General features: G+C 45.2%; 1 protein-coding gene across 13 annotated transcripts in view; it reads right to left on the bottom strand.

Moving 5' to 3' along the window:
- Dst (dystonin) overlaps positions 1-18,119 on the bottom strand; it is a 196,767-nt gene that overhangs the window by 109,569 nt on the left and 69,079 nt on the right. For 8 of the 13 annotated variants that reach the window (XM_029539067.1, XM_029539069.1, XM_029539066.1 and 5 more), the window contains 10 exons: positions 14,865-14,993; positions 13,051-13,139; positions 12,155-12,287; positions 5,853-11,138; positions 5,575-5,724; positions 4,932-5,147; positions 4,444-4,593; positions 3,015-3,248; positions 1,735-1,887; positions 55-288 (listed from right to left, as the gene is read on the bottom strand). In XM_029539067.1, the coding sequence (XP_029394927.1) occupies positions 55-288; positions 1,735-1,887; positions 3,015-3,248; positions 4,444-4,593; positions 4,932-5,147; positions 5,575-5,724; positions 5,853-11,138; positions 12,155-12,287; positions 13,051-13,139; positions 14,865-14,993 (6,774 nt within the window). Of the gene's footprint in view, positions 1-54; positions 289-1,734; positions 1,888-3,014; positions 3,249-4,443; positions 4,594-4,931; positions 5,148-5,574; positions 5,725-5,852; positions 11,139-12,154; positions 12,288-13,050; positions 13,140-14,864; positions 14,994-15,792; positions 17,906-18,119 lie in introns of those variants that run through there. The other 5 variants (XM_029539070.1, XM_029539071.1, XM_021197349.2 and 2 more) reach the window with 2 other exon arrangements.

Genomic DNA, 18,119 nt, shown 5'->3' with positions numbered 1-18,119 from the left:
TCATGTGCTAACCACCTGGTAAAGCAACAGTGTACCATACACTCAGATAGGCACCTTTTCAGTCTCCTCCTTGAGGGCTGTAGTCACCACCTTATCCAGCTCCTTTCTCGACTGTTCTGCCTTTAAGTTCAGCTGTGCACACTTCATCTTCGCCTCGTTCAGTTTCTGCTCAATCAAAGTTCTATCCGCTTGGGACAACATGTCACCGCTCTCTTTTAAAAAGAGTTCTGTGTTTCGCACTACTTCCGCCAGTGCCTGTGTACTTCCTTGCATATCTCTCTGTAATTCCTTAAAACATACATGAAAAAAAAAAAAAAAGAAATTCTATTGTATCATTTCAATTCTTGCAGGGCTGTAATTCTACAAGAGAGTTGCAGGCAGAGATGGGCAAACATAGCTGCAAAGCATATAGAGTATGGTGGTGTGAGTTCCGCACATTCATTTCACATCATTTGAACTCAGTATTAAAAATGTATGTGCTTTTTTACGCTTAAGGAAATAATATTTGTGAAACACTGAAAACATCGAGGCACTTGGTATATGAACTGTAGAAATCTGTATGAGGTTTCTGTTAGCGCTTTGACCACATACATTTGTGGTAATATTTTTGCTATTTCTACACACTGATACATAGTCTCTGAGGCTGTGTCTCACTATGTGGCCCATGTGGGCAGAGAAACAGGCCTCTTCTACCTTGGCTTCCCAAGTGCTCTGCTTCCAGGCATACACGACCCCATAGTCAGCAGTACTCTGATTTTAAATACATATCTATTACTCAGAAAAGAGAAGAAAATACTTCCCCCATCAGCAAACTGAGATTTTGTTTTTCTTAACACCAAGTTACATAAAACATAGCATTTGCATCTTAGCCCCGGCCACTAGGGTACTCAAGACTAAGATCCCTCAGGGGTTCTAGCTTTTCCATTTTCATACATTTCATTCTTTATACTGTACCACTGCATCTTAATAACACCTTTTCCCATATTCTACCTCGAGCATCCTCAAGGGCTTGAGTGCTTACTTGCCGGAGTATCATATCACTACTACATGACATTAACTGGAGCAGCGACCTGATACATATTTGCTCAGCTTTCATAACAACGTAGCAACAGAAGTATCCTTAGTACTTACTGAAGGGAACCTAGACCCAGACTTCTGACTAATACCGAATTAAATCAACAGCTACAAATAGTGAGGCTCTCCTTCCCCTGACACCAAAACACAAGTTTTCCTCTCTGGCATTTTTGTTCTTTTACCCCTTTTCCTTGGATAAAAGAGAATGAATTACAGGAAAATACTGGAGAAACAGAGAGGGCGGTGGTACCGGGAAAGAAAACAAAATGAAGCCTATTTCTCCTGATTTGCAAGTGAATCAGCGGCCACAAAAGGGTTACATTGTAATCTATCATTTACCTCCTTGATACAGTATGTCACCAAAAAAGTTAAGTCTGTTTGTCAATTCCCATCCAACTCCATGAGCATCTGTCTGAGACTCTGATCCCCACGGATTGAGAAGGGCCCACTGAGTCGGGTTCGTGGCAGTCAAGAGAATTACCTGGCCTGCTTTAAGTTGGAAATCTAGGTTTAGGTATAATATTTAAATATAATCCCCAGAACCTCTGGGCACGCCTTGCTTCTGATACCCCTGTGTTTTCAACAATCCCAGCGGCCTTACGGAAATGGGAACCAAAGCTAGTCGGGATATACAGCTGCAGATACCAAAAGGTCTACTACCTCTTGCTTGGCCTGGTACTTCTGTAACTCCACCGTGCCGTCTCCAATCACAAAGGCTTCCTGGTTACTAATTAGGCGGTTTTCCGTCTGGGTGAGGAGATCACACAGTCCTTGGAGTTTCTCTTTGTATTCTTGCTGACGCTCTGCCACAACCTAAGATGGAGAAAACCCAAAACACTTTCAGTGGGCAACCTTCAATCCACTTCTGATCAAGCCTCTTATCAGAATACACTTGCCAAACACCCTGCATTAAGCTTTCTGAGTATGCTGTAAACATGGTAGCATCGGAGTGCAAACTGAGCAAGGACAGACAGACAGTACAGTATGAGCATGTCCCGTAGACACAGAAAGAGCCTGTTTGAGTGAAGATGCTCAGTAGAATACTGGCCATGCACATGTGTAAGAGATGGATCTTCGGATCGACGGGAAGAAACATCCCATTTTCTTAAGTTCCTGAAACCTGTGATACACAGAATTAATTCTGCAAAAGGACACCAAAAGAGAAGTTAGTTGTGATTTGTCAGTAAACACATGGGTATGTACATATAGGTTATCATGCTACACACAGTGCCTGGATGCTTCAAGAATAAGAGAAACATTGCATGCATTATTTTTATTCCAACATTATGTTCTTTGCTCACTGCTGCTATTAGGTGGTTCTGTAACAGAATCCACTAAATCTAACAGATTAATTACTTAACTTACAGCAACAGCAAACAGCTCATGCTTACTAAAAGCTCAGCGGAGGTCAGGCACAGGGCTAAGGGTTTCATATGAATCATTTTATCAGTGTTCATAATATTACCAGATAAACATTACCATTCCCAATTAATCAACAAACAAGGTGAGGGCATGAAACTTCTCTAAGTCACATGAAGCAGATAAAGTAGAACATTCAGGATGTAAATTTGGGCAAGTCAGCTCTACAATGCATATCCAGCACAAGCTGAGCCCTGTGTCTCACTAGAGGGAATAGTTCCCTGACAGTTCAGAGCTAACCCTTCATCAGTTACTCTTGGACACCCCTGAATGCTTTCTGGTCCTCCTTTCCAGGGCAGGGACGAAGACGCTCACCTCTCAAAATACTATTAAGAGGACGGTGAAAAACCTCAACTACACGACAGCATCAAGGTGACAGACTCCGCCACAACGCATGGCAGGGATTCCGCTCAGGCCTGTCCAGAGCCCCTCCCTAGCTGGTCAGTATTCCTGGTTACCTAAGTTACGATTTCACACTGATCAAGTAAAACAGTGAGGACAGCTCCACAAGAGAGGCAAACCTTCTGATGACCAAGCTCCTGCTCCAGCTGCAGTAGAGCCTCTAACTGCTCCGCTGCAGTGACCACCAGCTCCTGCAGGTCAAGAAACCCCTTCTGGGTTGTATTTAAGAGTCTCAGCAGTTGTCTGCTTTGGCTGGGAGACAGATCTTGTGCATAATCAGAGATGAAGGACTGTACGTCAAAGGCCGTCGTTTCCAGCTGCATTTTGGTGTGTGAAAGGTCTGCTAGCACATTCTGTGAATAGAGCAGTACAAGTTGCCAGGAAAGGTAGGTGAGGATGAAGTTCATCAGCACTGGTAATATATGCACTACTTAAATATGATCCTTCTATCAGCACTTTAAGAGTTAACAATACTTTTTCAGTATACATAAAAAAAAAATCTACTTATTCATCATTTGGTAATAGGTAATTAAAGTGATTTTCACATTTTGCGTCTGTGTATGCAGTGTGTGTGTGCGTGTGTGTGTGTGTGTGCGCGCGCGCGTGCCAGGGGACCAGTGTGGAGATCAGAGGACCACCTCAGGTGTTGTTTCTTGCCTTCTGCTTTGTTTGAGACTGGGCCCTTCTCTTTCCTTGTTCACTGCTTCCTCTAAGCCAGTAGGCCACAAGTTACCATGGTAACTGTTAACTCCTGTCTCCACCCTCTATTCCCCCACAGAAGCATCAGTACTGCAGATATGTGTTACCCGACCCAACTTTACACAGAGTCTAGGGATTTAAACTCAGAGCCTCATACTTGCCTATAAAGTGTGGCAAGCACTTTATCTACTAAGCCATCTCTTCATCCCAATAAGAAGGCATTTAAATATGATAGGAGGTAATATGCAAAGATAAATAACCCCAAGGGCACTCTCTCCTCGACTGGTAGATCATTCTTAAGATGCCAATAAAATAAAATAAAATAAAATAAAATAAAATTCCAAAACAGCTTGATTCATCATAGCGAAAGAGACATTAACATCACAAAATAACTGCTAGTATTTCTATCACCCCTTCAATTGTGGCAATTCACAAGAAGGAACACAAAATATGAATTAACAGGCTACAATTCTAATTTTCTGAATGAAGCAAGGAGCCTAGCGATCATGGGAATGTTGTTCAAATTAAGAACCCATAAAAAAAATAATTCAGATCAATATTACCATACAAGCACAACTTGGGCTACTATACTTTGACTAATCTGTAGCTATCTTGGGCTTATGTAATTCATTGGTTAAAAAACAAAAACATAAATACAAATGTCAGTATGTCAGAGGTAGTGAGAATTTGATATGGTGGATGGAATAAATCCTAGCGTTAGGTTAACTATGGAAAGACATCTCTTTAAGTCAAAGACAGGAAACAATTCCTTACAGTCTCAGGAAGGTTGTATTTGTCCTGAACGGTTCCTACACTAGACCCGCAGGTTGTGTGCATTTTGATACTTGCCTTAAGAAACTTCACACTGCTCTTTACAAGTTCAGTATCTTGGACGTTCACAGTTTGAATGTCCTTCACAGATCTGCTTTTCTCTGACACCCAATCTGAATAGGACGTAAGTTTGTGTAAGAAGTCTTCATGACGAACAGCCAACTTAGACTAGAAAACAAAATTGCGCATTCATTTCTGTTTGTCCCCCCAAATTTCAAAGTCCTACAGTGATTCTGTTAAGAGAATTAAGAACTGTAAAAATATAATACTTAAAAAAAAATCCTCGCCGGGCGTGGTGGCACACACCTTTAATCCCAGCACTCGGAAGGCAGAGGCAGGTGGATTTCTGAGTTCGAGGCCAGCCTGGTCTACAAAGTGAGCTCCAGGACAGCCAGGGCTATACAGAGAAACCCTGTCTTGGAAAAACAAAAAACAAAACAAAATCCTCATAGTACAGCTTAAATTCTCAATCACATTTTACCCAGATTTCCCCATTTTATGCCTACCATCTCAGAGTCGATTGCAAGCATGGTCAGTTTCATCCTTTCTGAGGACGCACTGCTGAGGGACGAGAAGGCGTTCTGTAAACGTTGGTGGCTTTTGCTCAGCTCCTCGTGATGTCTTCTGGGAAGGTCACTAGGAAAAGACTTTAAGAATTCTTCTGCCAACTTTAGATCTTTCCTTAAAAATACAGCGATGGGGGCCAATCCCAACTCAAATGCCTGCAAACAAACACAGTCCGCATCTGTTTACCATGCAGGAAAAAGCAAAAACCCAAACACGAGGCACGAGAGAGAAGGGCATTCTGCTTTCTGTGGAATTATGTATTAAATGGCACCATCCATGGACCACTGGCTACTGTAGCTGGGACCTGGATGTCTCCCAACACCCGTACTTCAAACCTTGGCTTGGTGCTACAAGGGAGAAATTGAAACCTTTAGTAGGAGGACTTCAGCTCCCTGGAGCTGTCCACTCTCGAAGGTGCTTGGGGGCACTCTGCCCTTAGTGACGACCTGCCTTGCCACAAAACCATATGTGACAGGACTAAGAGACTACAGGTTACAGCCTCTGAAGGCATGGGCCCAAATGAACCCCTGCTTTACTTGATTGCTGATGGAAAGCTGGCAGGCATGCCAGTGGGTATCTTACCTCTAACTGCTTCAGCTGACTCTTCAAGGCTTCTAGACTGCTCTCTACAGATGCCTGATTGTCTAAGGGGGGTTTCATATCTTGAAGCAAAGCCAAGTATTCATGCATTTTCTCAGTATGTTGTAAACACTGTTGCAAGCCATTGGAACACTAAAACCAAAATTGGATACAGTAATTAGCAGTCCTTAGGGAAGAAACTTAAAGCTGACAAAATGTATGAGATTGTCTCCCACGTTTCCCACTGGAACTGTCACGGGAAACCACATATGTCAACTCACTTTTTCCTTTGAGCTACCGTCAGAAGACCTTTCTTTTGATCCAGATGTACTTTCTGGATGCTCTGGGGGCTCGCTGCAAAGTTCTCCGAGCTTCTCCCCTCCTGGCAGTGCTGCTATGTGCACACCGGAGTGTTCTACCTCTTCTCTTACAGCTTGTGGGTTCAGGGGACAGCAATTTCCTTCTTCGCTTCCGAGGTCACTGCAGACGGGTGGCTTTTCTCCCGCCATCTTGGGAACAGCACATGATGTTTGCCCCAAAGCTTTGGCCTGGTCTCTTTCAGTTGAATGGCCATCAAACAGCATCTTGTAAAAGGCATTTTTAAGTTGTGGTGGAAGTAATTCAGACCCAAGGCCTCTTTGCTCTGGATCACAGCCCAGCTGGGTTAATACTTTAACTAACTCGGATATGCCTGGCGTTTCTTGGGGATGCTGGTCTTGCTTCAGTGTATCAAGAAGACTTGTAATACAGAGAGGATCACCTCTGCTCTCTGCATTTACTTCTGATGAGTTATTACTGGAGGAAATGCCATGACTGGGCACGTTTGAAACTTCATTTGGCAACTGAGACAAGAGAGCTCTTTTAATTAAGTTCTGAATTGAAATTTTAGTCCCTGTGCCAGCTGAAGGGTCTCCCACGTCTGGGAGATTCATATGACCTTTGTCTAAACTGCTTTTCAAGACACTTTTCCCATCTTCTACGAACGCAGGCGTATGATCTTCTCTCTCTTGGGGTCTTGGAGACAAGGCGCGTTCTCTGTGTGGCTGCTTCTCAGTGCTTCCTTTCTCTCTGCTGCCTTCCAACTGCGGGCAGCCCACGTCTAAAGTGTCATCGGAGGTGTTTCTCACTCCACTCACACGGAGCTGAGCCTGCACAGAGTCAGTGCTTGCCCCACAGCCCGCCACACTTGTATGAGGCAGGAGTGACAGGGTGGTGTCACTATTTTCTGGAGTGAACTGGAAAATTCCTGCTTCTCCTTCAGAGATACTTTGCTGAACATGAACGTCACTTTGCTGGATCTCAGCACCTGGAAGACACTCTTCTTGGGGACTGACTGACTCCTCTCCATTATTTACAGAGCATAGGTTATCTTTCACAGTAGGAGAAGCTACTAAAGCACAGCTTGGGGTGTTTTTGTTTGGTTCCAGCATATCCGCATGTATACATTTATCGCAACGCTCGAAAGAAGTAAACAGATCAGCCCCTTCCTCTGGTCCTCCAGTGAGGGGATCTTCTTTCACTTGGCTCTTCACCGCAGAGGATGTTACAGCTGAAGCCAAGTCAGCACGAGTCACTTCAGAAGCTGAGGTGTCAAATATTTCTCCAAGAGTCTCGAGCAGGACAGGACTTTCCGTAAGCCCCATTTGCACATTCTTCGCTTCACCTTCAAGAGTCGTGGCTGTTGTGTTCGGATCCCCTCTGTGACTAAGTTCCCCGCTGTGTGTCAGTAGAGGGGGAAACTGACTCTTACCCATGTTGAGGCTCTCTGTTGCACTTCCATTCGGGAAGGGGTTGAGAAACCTTTCTTCTTCTTCTCCTTCTCCTTCTCCTTCCTCTGGGCCGTTCATTAACACTCCTTCTTTCTGAAAGCCCATTTCCCGACTGGACGTCTCATCTACCAGCTCATCGTTTTGGCCATCTCTACCTTTAACCAGACCTCTTCCAGGTCCCTGCTGATCCCTGTCACTTCCTGTAAATGACAAGTGGCCTTCCTCAGAAGGTCCTCCTCCTAACTCAGCTTCAGAATGAACAATGTTGTCAGAAGATGGGCTGATTTCTGGCGATACATTCTCAGGGAACTCATCTTCAGCTTTCAGAATGTCTGTAGAGTCTGGCCCGTGGACCAACTTGATTTCTTCTGAGGCAGTGCCTTCAGCATTAGACAGTGACACACCTTTAGCTGCCATGTGAATGGACAGGCTTGCTTCGTCTTCCTCATCAGCTTCAGTGGTAAGTTCTGGATGGCTGCTTCTTTCTGTGTCTCCACCTCCCTCACCAGCTGACTCTGGCTGTAGAACACCCGCGCCATGCTGCTTTTCTAACGGACTATAACTGTGCATTTTGTCCAGGAGAATCATGTCACTGACATTTGGGGTTTCACCCCCGTGTTCGTTCCTGGTAGCAGCGTACAACTGGGTAGGGTCAGTTTGGTACTCGGGCTCTCCACTCTCATCTGCTACTCCTGGTCCTCCTCGCCTGTCTCCACTGTCCTCACTGCTGTGGCCCCCACTGTCTTCCTCATCCAAGTCGCTACCATTGCTCATATAAGGCCTGTAGCTTTCACTACTATGTATAGAGCCTACCCCATCGGTATCAGACTGGCTTTCTCGGCTGGTGTCACACTCTTCTCTGTCCCCTCTCCAATGACCATCGGGTGTTAACGAAGCTCCTAAGCTCTCTTTCCTTCCTATAATCTCACCCTCAGTAGACGAGTCAGACTCACTATCTTCAAGGCCAGGCGGGTTCTCACTTTCAGACACAGACTCCACTAACTGTTCTGAGTCACCAGAATTAAACTGTTTCTGGCCAACTAAATATAACTCAGGTTTCTCAGTACCTACAGGAACCCCCTGAGGGCAACCTACTTTGTTCTCCACACTTAAGCTCTCATCCATTCCTCCATGAGGAAACTCGGGATTTTCCTTCTCTTTCACAACATCATAAAAAATGTCATCAGGAGGAGGGGTCCTGTCATTTTCCTCCTGCAAGGTGTCATAGTCCTCGGGTTGCAAACAGTCACGGTCGTCACCTTGAAGGATTAGAGAGTCATGGTCCTCGTCTTCAAACAAGGGGGTATCATAGAAATAGTCATCACTGTCGCTGTCTGTTGCCGTGTCGCTCTGCTGGCCGGCCAGCAGTGATGTCTCATAGTCACCAGCATCAATGGCTCCTTTATGTGACAGAGGGACACAAACTGATGTGTTGGCATTGCAGGAGCCACCCCCAGGGACCACGGTACAGGAGTTGTCTTCCACCTTAGACCCAGTTTTCTCTGACTCATCTGTCTGCCGAGTGGCTCCACTCTCCGCAGAAGCATCTGACACGCAGTCATCACTGTGACAGTGTACTTGAGAATTGCTACACTCAGTATCTACAGGCTTCTGGCTACAGGGCGCCCCCTGGAGGCTGACGTTAATAGCTGCGATTCCTAGGAACTGGTCTTGAAGCTTTTCTCTTCTGCTCTGATCAGCCGACACACTCTGGTCACTGGATGACAAAGTAGAGACTTCGCATAAATATCCTGTGTTCTGTGGGGCACGCACATCACTAGAACGTCCCTGACTATGCCTCCACTCATCGTGGCTTAACAGGGCACTCAGCCGGGGGGAATAGTCAAAGACAGAGGGACCCTTCTGTATATTTTCTTCATCCTCTCTTTCATTTGAAACACAAGGTCTACTGGTTTCTGATGTCAAAAAATTAGAATGGTTACCTTCATCTGGGTACTTCTTTGTAACAAGCTCACTTTGATTTTTACAGTCTTTAAGTATGCTACCAGAATCAGGTCTGAGTACGCTCCCTTCAGGCTGTGTTGAAGATGATGTAGGTTTGGGGACACACACTCTAGATGGACTACTGCCTTTCTGAGCAACTGTTGTATCTGCTAGGTTTTCTGGCCTCGGCAACTCACCATTGTTATCATTGTTTCCCATTTTACAAAACGCTTCATTCATGTCCCACGTTGCGTTTTCAAGGGACTCTTTATGTCCGGGGTGTCTGTGATGACACTGGTCAGGCCCAGCTGCTGAAGTTGAACACTCGTGCTTTTCTTCACTCAAAGCCCAGTCAGGAAAGACATCAGGGGCGGTGAAGACAGACAGGCTTTCTCTTGTGGACGTGTCGGCTCCGAGTTCTGCCCCGCAGCTTTCCAGAAGCATGCCCACGGCCTCATCTAAGTCTCCGTCATAGAGCAGAAGCCTGTGGCCCGTGTGTGCATCCATGTAGCTGTTCACCATTAAATAGGATAGGAATAACTTCTTAGTTTGTTCCGAGCTCTGAGCCGTGACTGGCTCTTCACCATCGGAACCATCCTCTTCTTGCCTGTAATCATGAACTGTGGATGGCTGGAATTTACAAAAAGAGAGCCACCTTTTGGCGTTTTTACAAGCTTGCAAATTTCCTAAATCTGGCATTTTGTCTGGCAGGGTTACATTTTTTAAAACCGATGCCGTGTTGTGATCTATGATCCCCAGCTGCTTAGCGGCATCCAGATCAATGACCTGAGAGCTCTCTGGGATATAGAGTGCAGCGATCTTCTGTCGCCCATTCAGAATTTTGGAGGCTAATTCATTTGTAATCAGCTCTTGCTGTAAGGAAGAAGATGTGGGAAATATTTCACCGGAGTGGGGCCAGATGAGTCCAACGTAGCCCCGCTGAGCTTCCAGAACCAGCAGCGCGCTGCTGGAAGTTATCAACTCACACTGTACTGCTTCATCCACAGTCAAGCGCTTAGCGGGGTTTGAGTGCACGATCCCACCCGTCTGAACCTGGTAGGTGAGGATGCTGCTTGCGGTGTCTCTGTCAATCACTCCTTCTGCCACGGCTTCTTCAACAGTCATTTTCTGACCAGAGTTGCAATCGATGAGACCACCAGAGAGAAGCTGTGCCCCTAACAGCCTAAACATGGTCTCTCGGTCTATGAGTCCCTCGTGAGCTGCTCTCAGGATGCTAACGCTTCTTCCGCACTTCAGTGTTATTCTGCCAGCTTCCTGCGGTCTCACTGGTAAAAGCCACATCCTGGTATTTTCCTGCAAAATACTCCTTTGTACCATATCAGTTAAAGATACCTTCTCGGAAGTGCACGGGTCAATAAGATCTTTGCAAGTATCTTGCCTTTCTAGGACTTTAGAAAACAAGGCGGAGGAAATCAAGTCCTGTTGGAAAGCCTTTTGTAAGGTCAGGTGTTCACCTGTGGCTGGAACAACCAGGGAGCCGGCAGAGAGAAGTATCTCAAGGAGTCGGATGGCCATGGATTCCGAGATCATGCCCTGAGCCAGAGAATCAAGCACGGGGATTGTGATTGGCGATGCAGTAGAAATGAGCTGCTTTGCTTGATTTAGTTCTTTTAGTTGGCACAGAATTTGTTCATCAACGAGGCCATGGCTCTCAGCATCTCTGAGGTCAAAACACTTTCTTAACTCTGGTGAAATTAAACCAGTAATCACTAGCTGTGCCTCCAGCAACCTGATCCCTGTGTCATAGTCAATGAGGCCTCTTAAAACTGCCTGAAAGACAGACAGGACCTCTCCAGTGGTCTGATTGATGGTGCCCGCAATCACTTTATCCGGCTGAAAGGGAAATGCAGAAAGCCCGGGTCAGTCTGATACTTGAGGCAATTTCCTGCAGCTCAGGTGGCTTTGTTTTATAATAATAGACTTAATCATTAAAAAAAAAAAAATTGATCCTCTACTTACCCAGGTAGCTTGTGAGTGTTAGGCAGCTCAAACGCACAAGTGACCTACGTCAGTGATCTACTCAACAGCACAGGATGTGATAAAGCTTTGAAAACAACATGCATCTGTGAAGTGAGAACTGAACATCCGTGTACTAACAAGGTTAGTGAGGACACAGGGGCAGCTGCTGACGGCGAGAAGACAGAACACAGATCTATCCAGAAGGCAAATCATGCTTTCTGCATCTGGGTGAGATTAGAGTCTAGTGACAACAAAGAGAGCATCCACTCCATGCTACTGATGTTTACAGCATACACACTTTTCCAGGGATAAGTAAAAGACTACGGAGCCAAAAAAAAAAACTTGTTACATACCCCCAAAACATGACAAATTATGTGGTACTGTTCCTGAGAGTCACAGGTTTAAATAAGACAAACACCCTTTAACTATCAAACATTGTGTTGGGCACATTAGTATGAACCAGACCATTTTTAAGTGACTTCTATTTTTTTTTAAAGATGTGAGAGTATTGGCACTTTAGGACATAGCCTCCCACCACTGACATAACCCTCATGGATCTTTCTGACAGTCACAAACCGCCATAGCGTTATCAGTGATAGAGATGGCCCATGGGCTCTTTTCTGACCATATTTTATAATAAAATCCTGAACACGATATTGAAAGAATGGCTTTGAAAAGAAGTGTTAGATGATGAATGAGTCCTCTTTCACCATGCAAGGCAGAGATTAAGGCATAGGATAATGATCTGCACATGTAAGATAGCATTTTATAAACAACACAGAAGCCTCCAAACCCTCCAATCCTGTCTACGTATTCTCCACATAGCAACCCCAAGGCGCATCACCATGTGTTCTCGGCCATGCCGGACCTCACGTCTGTGAGGAGTTTACCTTCTCCTGGACCTGCGCCTCTCCTGAGGGCTGTAATTCTTGTTGTTTCAGAGATTCGCTGAATAATAAATTGTAGCCCTCCTGCAGGGTTTTCACCTGTTTCTCCAAGTCACTTCTTTCTTCATCTGTCAGTCTGCAATATCCAAAAAGGATCAATGGAGCAACGGCAGCCGTCAAGTGTAACAGTATGTAACTTGCTTCAGTGTTGCTGTTACATAGCGTTAATATAGAGCTTGATCTATGTGTCTTGAAATGATGATGTATGAAATTAAGGAGCCTATATAAAATATCCAAGATTTATTCTTTTGTCTGAGAAACAGACTAATGAGTTAAGCTAATAGGTATGTACTTCTCCAAGAACAAACAAACAAACAGCATCAGAGTCACTACTGTCAGGTTGATCAGGGAAAGGGTCTTCAAAGAGTATCACAAACTTGTTTTGGGGAAACCATGAAGAGGATGTCCCCAAGGATTTAAGGCAAGGGAAAACACCTTCGTTGTCTAAATCGTCACTGGTGAAAAAGAGCGCTAACACACACATTCCCCACACTCTATGCAGGGATTCTAAGCACACATGCACACACAGAACACATTTACATCGATGTCCTAAAGGTAGTTTCGGAGTACTATGAAGAATTAAAACATGACTCAGAGTCTGCATTGCCACTTGCTGGCTAACGCTCAACCTGTCTGAGAATTCACAGCATGCTGTGGCATGTGAAGGCTAGCTGTGACACACAGCTAAGTCACATGCTTCACATTCTATTAAGTCAACTGTGATTCGTTTGTCTTCCATTTTCACAGTGTCGGGGAGGATGCACTGCCTTCTGTCTGATGAGAAGATTTTCAGAACATAACCCTACCCTGAATAAGAGGGCTAACGAAAGCCAACATACTTGTCTCCATGTTTAGCCAAAAAGATCTGTGTGGTTTGAAGAGCTTCCGAGAACTGCTCCTTCTTGGTTGATATTTCTTTACTGGACATCTGTAAGGTAAGAAGGCACATTTAAAGCCTCCCCACAGAAATAATATGAAATAGTAATTAAAAATACAGAATTCTAATCAAGAGGAAAAGTGGCAGGTGTATTTTCTGGGTGACACAAGTAACATACTGGCTATTGGTGGTGTTAATGGCCTAGAGCTCAGCTCTCCTCAGCATAAGGATAACAAGAGGAAGTGCAGTGCCCTCCATTAACAACGATATCTTCACGAGGGAATTTTAATGCAACACACCACAGTTCTTGAGTCTGTCCCAGCCCAACCACGAATCTGCCAAAGCCCAAAGGCTCAGCACTGGGCCAGTATCATCCTTCGATGTCACCATTCTCAAAAAGACACAGTCTATGGGACTCTCCTTTCCTGAAGCTCCTCTCATTGTGTTGAAAGTGCTACTCAGGAGGCCTGTAGATCAGGAAATAACTGGTAACAATCATAGCTCCCTCCAACCTTCGCCATCAGTGTCTACTAGAGAAGACAAACTCATTAATTACAGGGAAAAGGGGTTTGTCCAAGACTTGTCCCAAACCCCATTTCCATTTGATCAAAGTTTCCATTCTTATAAATGAACAGAGATGAGAGGAGATATTTGGCCAATGAAAAGATGAGAAGCACACTAATCAGTCAATTTACATAGTCAATTTTGTATGGATATAGGAAATCATGACGCTAAATGGAATCTCTGAGGAATCATGTTCCTCGAACCACTTTCTCCTTCAAAAGAGAAAGCAGGTGTTCTAGTAGAACTACAGTCTTATTTAAAAGCGTCTGTATGCACTAGGTCTAAATCTAATGAACCTCCTGGAGAATTTTGTAACTAGGCTATGAAGACACCAGGCGTTTGTAATTCACACTTCTGAAGAGATGCCTTCTCTCAAGAGATCTTTGCTAAGGCTTAATAGCCTTGTTTGAATGCCTTCCTTTTTCATAGTGAGAAGCAGCCTGGGAAGAAGGAATTTTAAACCAAACATTTGAGGCAAATCAAGTTTGTAGTGGTTTTGCTTAAAAGCCACCAAATGCTTTCTGAATTCTTAGTTCTTCCACTTGTATGAAATCACACTTCAGGGCCAGCCTGGGCTACATAGCAAGGGTGAGACTAGCCCAACAAAACCCAAGAGGACGACACCAGCTAGTGGGACTTCCTACCAGCAGGGACAGGCACACACACACACACACACACACACACACACACACACACACACACACAGAGCCATCGGCAGGGAAAACAGGAAGGGCTGGAGACTGTCGTCAATGGGAAGAATGTACGGTGCAGAGGTTGGTCAACAAAGCCTTCCTCGTGCAACAGAAAAGGCCCGGGAGAGGTGTACTAAACACTCAAGAGCGTTCACAACTGTGAACGTTATTCTCCCTGTCTCTCTGACGTGGGTGGCATGTAGGGCCGATGACATCACTGGTCAACAATCCCATTCATTCTAAGCAGGGAGTCGAGATGTGCGATAAGGCCCTATAACCTAGTGGCTTGCCCACAATGAGGTCAATGAACTTGATTCTGGCTTTGGACTAGGACCCCTTTTTCTAGCACATTCTAACTATGACTCTTTGAGGGGAAAGGCCTAAGGACCTAAACTATTAATTTTTATTGTAAAAACCTCTAACTCTGGGGTGATATGGTCAAGATTTCTAGCTTGTGCTTTGTAGACTGTATGATTCAGTAAATTCTACCCCATTAGCATTAGGGCCTCTGCGAGTATACCTGTTGCTTAGAGAAGAGAGGTTTCCCAGCTTTCTCCCCATCTCCCAAGGTCTTGCTGATATTTGATACCCATTTCTGCAATTCTTTAGCTTTTTCAATATGTTGTTTCTTCTCTTCATCCAGTGACTTCTGACAAGTAGAAGTGTTTAAAAAGAAAAAAGAAAGAAAGAAAGAAAGAAACATTCCAATAAATGACTGAGCTTCTCAACTGACCTCTCCTTTCTGCTGAAACAAGAATGCATAGATGTTTCCATCATGCACACAGGTTACTGTGATATTTTATTCATTCACTTAACCATGTCCACTGCATCACACAGCAGATGTTTTTGAGGACGGGGAAAGCTTTGATGATCAGTCTGGGACCACTGCTCTGGCCGTCCAGCTGCCTCAGAAGTATGACAAATAAGCAAGCTCAACTTTATTCATGAGAGAGGGGGGGAGAGAGATTTGGGAATCGCTGCCTTTACATTAGCATTACAATCGCAGATGCCCTGACAGATGCTATTAGACAAAAGGAGAGAGCAAAAGAAAAGAGAGAAACTCCACACAGATGACACTCCTCCTCCAATACACAATGCACTTGTTAGATTTTATTTCCAAAGTCTCAACCAAAGTAAGAGTTAACAGCGAACACTTCAGTATGAGGAGAACATCACTGCCTGCAGGTAGTGGCCTCCAGCCTCACAGGTCGGGAGCACAGGTCGGGAGCACTTTTGCATGTTCCTTTGGATCCCGGTCCTATGGTGCTCTGTGAGGTGCTCTTTCAGGATGCGCAATGTATGACATCATTAATGTGTTGAATCTATTCAGAGAAAGGACTATGAAGGAGGTCAGAAGAAACGAGTCCGTGAACCGGTTGATGGTCACTATGCTCACTCCATTTTCTAGGTAAAACCCATTTATTTTAGTAAGAAAAGAATTTTTTTAAAAGTTACTATTTCAGGGGCAGCCAATCGTTTTCTGCTTTCAACCTAAGAATGGCCATGTTTTCTGAGCAGGGAACTATTTCTAGCCTACGAGAAATTAACAGCGCTTCGAGTTGGTGATACGGTTCCTAGGCTGCACATTTAGCAGACACCATCTGCTCTGAACAGATGGCAGGATGCAGCCGGCACGGCCTCTGCACAGAGGGAAACGCCCTACTGCGAAGAATAGTAGAGGTTGGATATCCCTGTCCCCAAGGGTTCAGACACTTCTAACAGCTTAAGTCCTGTGTGGAAATCAAAATCGGCTTTCTCCAGGGCCTCTTTATATGTCAATTTTCTCTTAGTCTGGGGGCACATTATATTCCTGACATATGACTTTTGATCTTTGAGTCTGGTGGCGATGAGGACATCAATGATGCCGACTTGAAGGGCCTCTTCTATGGTCAGCCTCGAGAAAACCTGCGGCTCTATCAGGCCCCCCGTCAGGTACTGAAATTCCAGGCACCGCATGCCCATCTCTTTACTGATGATATTTGCATTCACGGCTTCCACCACCGACATCATTTTATTGCTGACGGGGTGGCTGATCCCCGTGATCACTAATTCACACTGGCGCAGCTGCTGGGCGAAGCCCTCGTCCACCAGGCCTCTATGCAAAGCCTCGGCCACCCTGTACTTTTTCCCAGTCAGGGGATCAATGATCCCTCCTGTACAGACTTGGGCTTCAAGGCATCTGAGGGCTGTAACCCTATCAACCAGGTTTCTACGGGAGGCTTTCAGCAAGGAGATCCGCTCCCCACTAGCGGTCAGCCAATAGCCTGCAATGGGACTGTGCAAATCCTTCTTGGGAACTACCTTGCTCAGAAGAGAGTCAGCCAGTTCTGTCAGTGTGGTTAGGCCTTCCTGATACTTTTGCACCAAGGCTTTGTCTAGCGTTCCCTGCTCTACAGCTTCACTAATATTGAACTGCAGACCGGTTTTAGTATCAGTCAGCATGTGAGAAGGATGCCCATAGGAGTCAAAAAATGTGGCTTCCTTCCACTGATACTGCTGCCCTGAGAGTTCGAGATAGATACCCTTGTCAATCAGGTTCCTCTGGAAAGCCTCGAATGCCGTCAGTTCTGCTCCTGTTTTGGTATCTACCACGGCAATTTTGTGAGTTTTCTCTATGTTGAGATTGGATATTTCCCTCTCCCCAAATGGCAAAAGAAAACACTGACAACCTACATCAAACACACAGATCTGCAGTAACTCCGAATAATACAGAGCCTGCTTGTTGTTGGGATTGGGAAAGACTCTCGTGTTGCTGGACGGTTCGTGCAGGAACTGTAGGACAGCATTGTTCAGCAAGCCCTGCTGCACGGCCATTTCTGGAGGGACACGGACGCCTCTCACAGGGTCAATAACGCCCCCACTGGCAATTTGTGCCTCCAAGATATGTTTACCTTTCTTCCTATCAAGCATTCTATTTTCCATTGCCTGGAACACTGACAGTGTCTTAGAAGCATGTGAATATCCCAAAACTGCCTTCTCTGCCTCCAGGAGCCTGCTCCTGAAGTCGGGATCAACGATGCCGTGAAGAACCGCATCTTCAACACAGTAAGTCTGACCAGAAACAGGATCGATTATAAAACCTGTTGCGGCCTGAGCTTCTAAAAAGGCTAGAGCCATCATTTTGTCTATTATGATTTTCTGGGCCGCCGAAGTGAACGACATTTTTTCTTTGGAAGATTCTAGATAAAGTCCTGCAATGGAGGTAGCTTTGGTCAGAAACTTGCTAAGACTTCTCTGAACTTCCTCGACGGTCTTCAGACCAAGCCGCAGCTGCTCAACCGTCCTCATGTCCAGGAGCTTCGCTTCGACCAGCTGCCTGCCAGTCACGGTGCGCCTGAGCCCTTGGAACTGAAACTCATCATCCCTAACAGAGCATGCCTGGTTAAGGTCAAGGCCCGGGGAAGTCTCTGGCTCTACGCTTTTCTTAAGGCACTCCCCCTTGAGTCCGCCAGATGTTCTGCGCCCTTCCAGCATCCATCCACCAGCGCTGGAACCCAGCCTCTTCTCTTGTTTTAAGGTCGTGACTTCTGTATGCATGCCACACTGTTTGCTCTTAGCTATCTGTAATAGGAATGTTTAAGATGTTAAAGGTGGCCCCAAGACCATGACCTTTTATCCTGTAGTCTTCACCCAATCACAATCCCTTCAACTAGAACTGAGTGGAGAATTGCAAACCCAGGGTAGGGATAACAATATTCTGAGAGACTCAAGTGTTAGCAACTAAATACATTAATTAAAGTGATGCATGGGAAAAAGTCAGAATGAAACCTGGCCA

The sequence above is a fragment of the Mus pahari genome, chromosome 5 (genome assembly GCF_900095145.1).
Source record: "Mus pahari chromosome 5, PAHARI_EIJ_v1.1, whole genome shotgun sequence".
Classification (NCBI taxonomy): Eukaryota; Metazoa; Chordata; class Mammalia; order Rodentia; family Muridae; genus Mus; species Mus pahari.
Note: the sequence above shows the minus strand (reverse complement) of the source record. Positions and strands in the feature narration are given on the sequence as shown.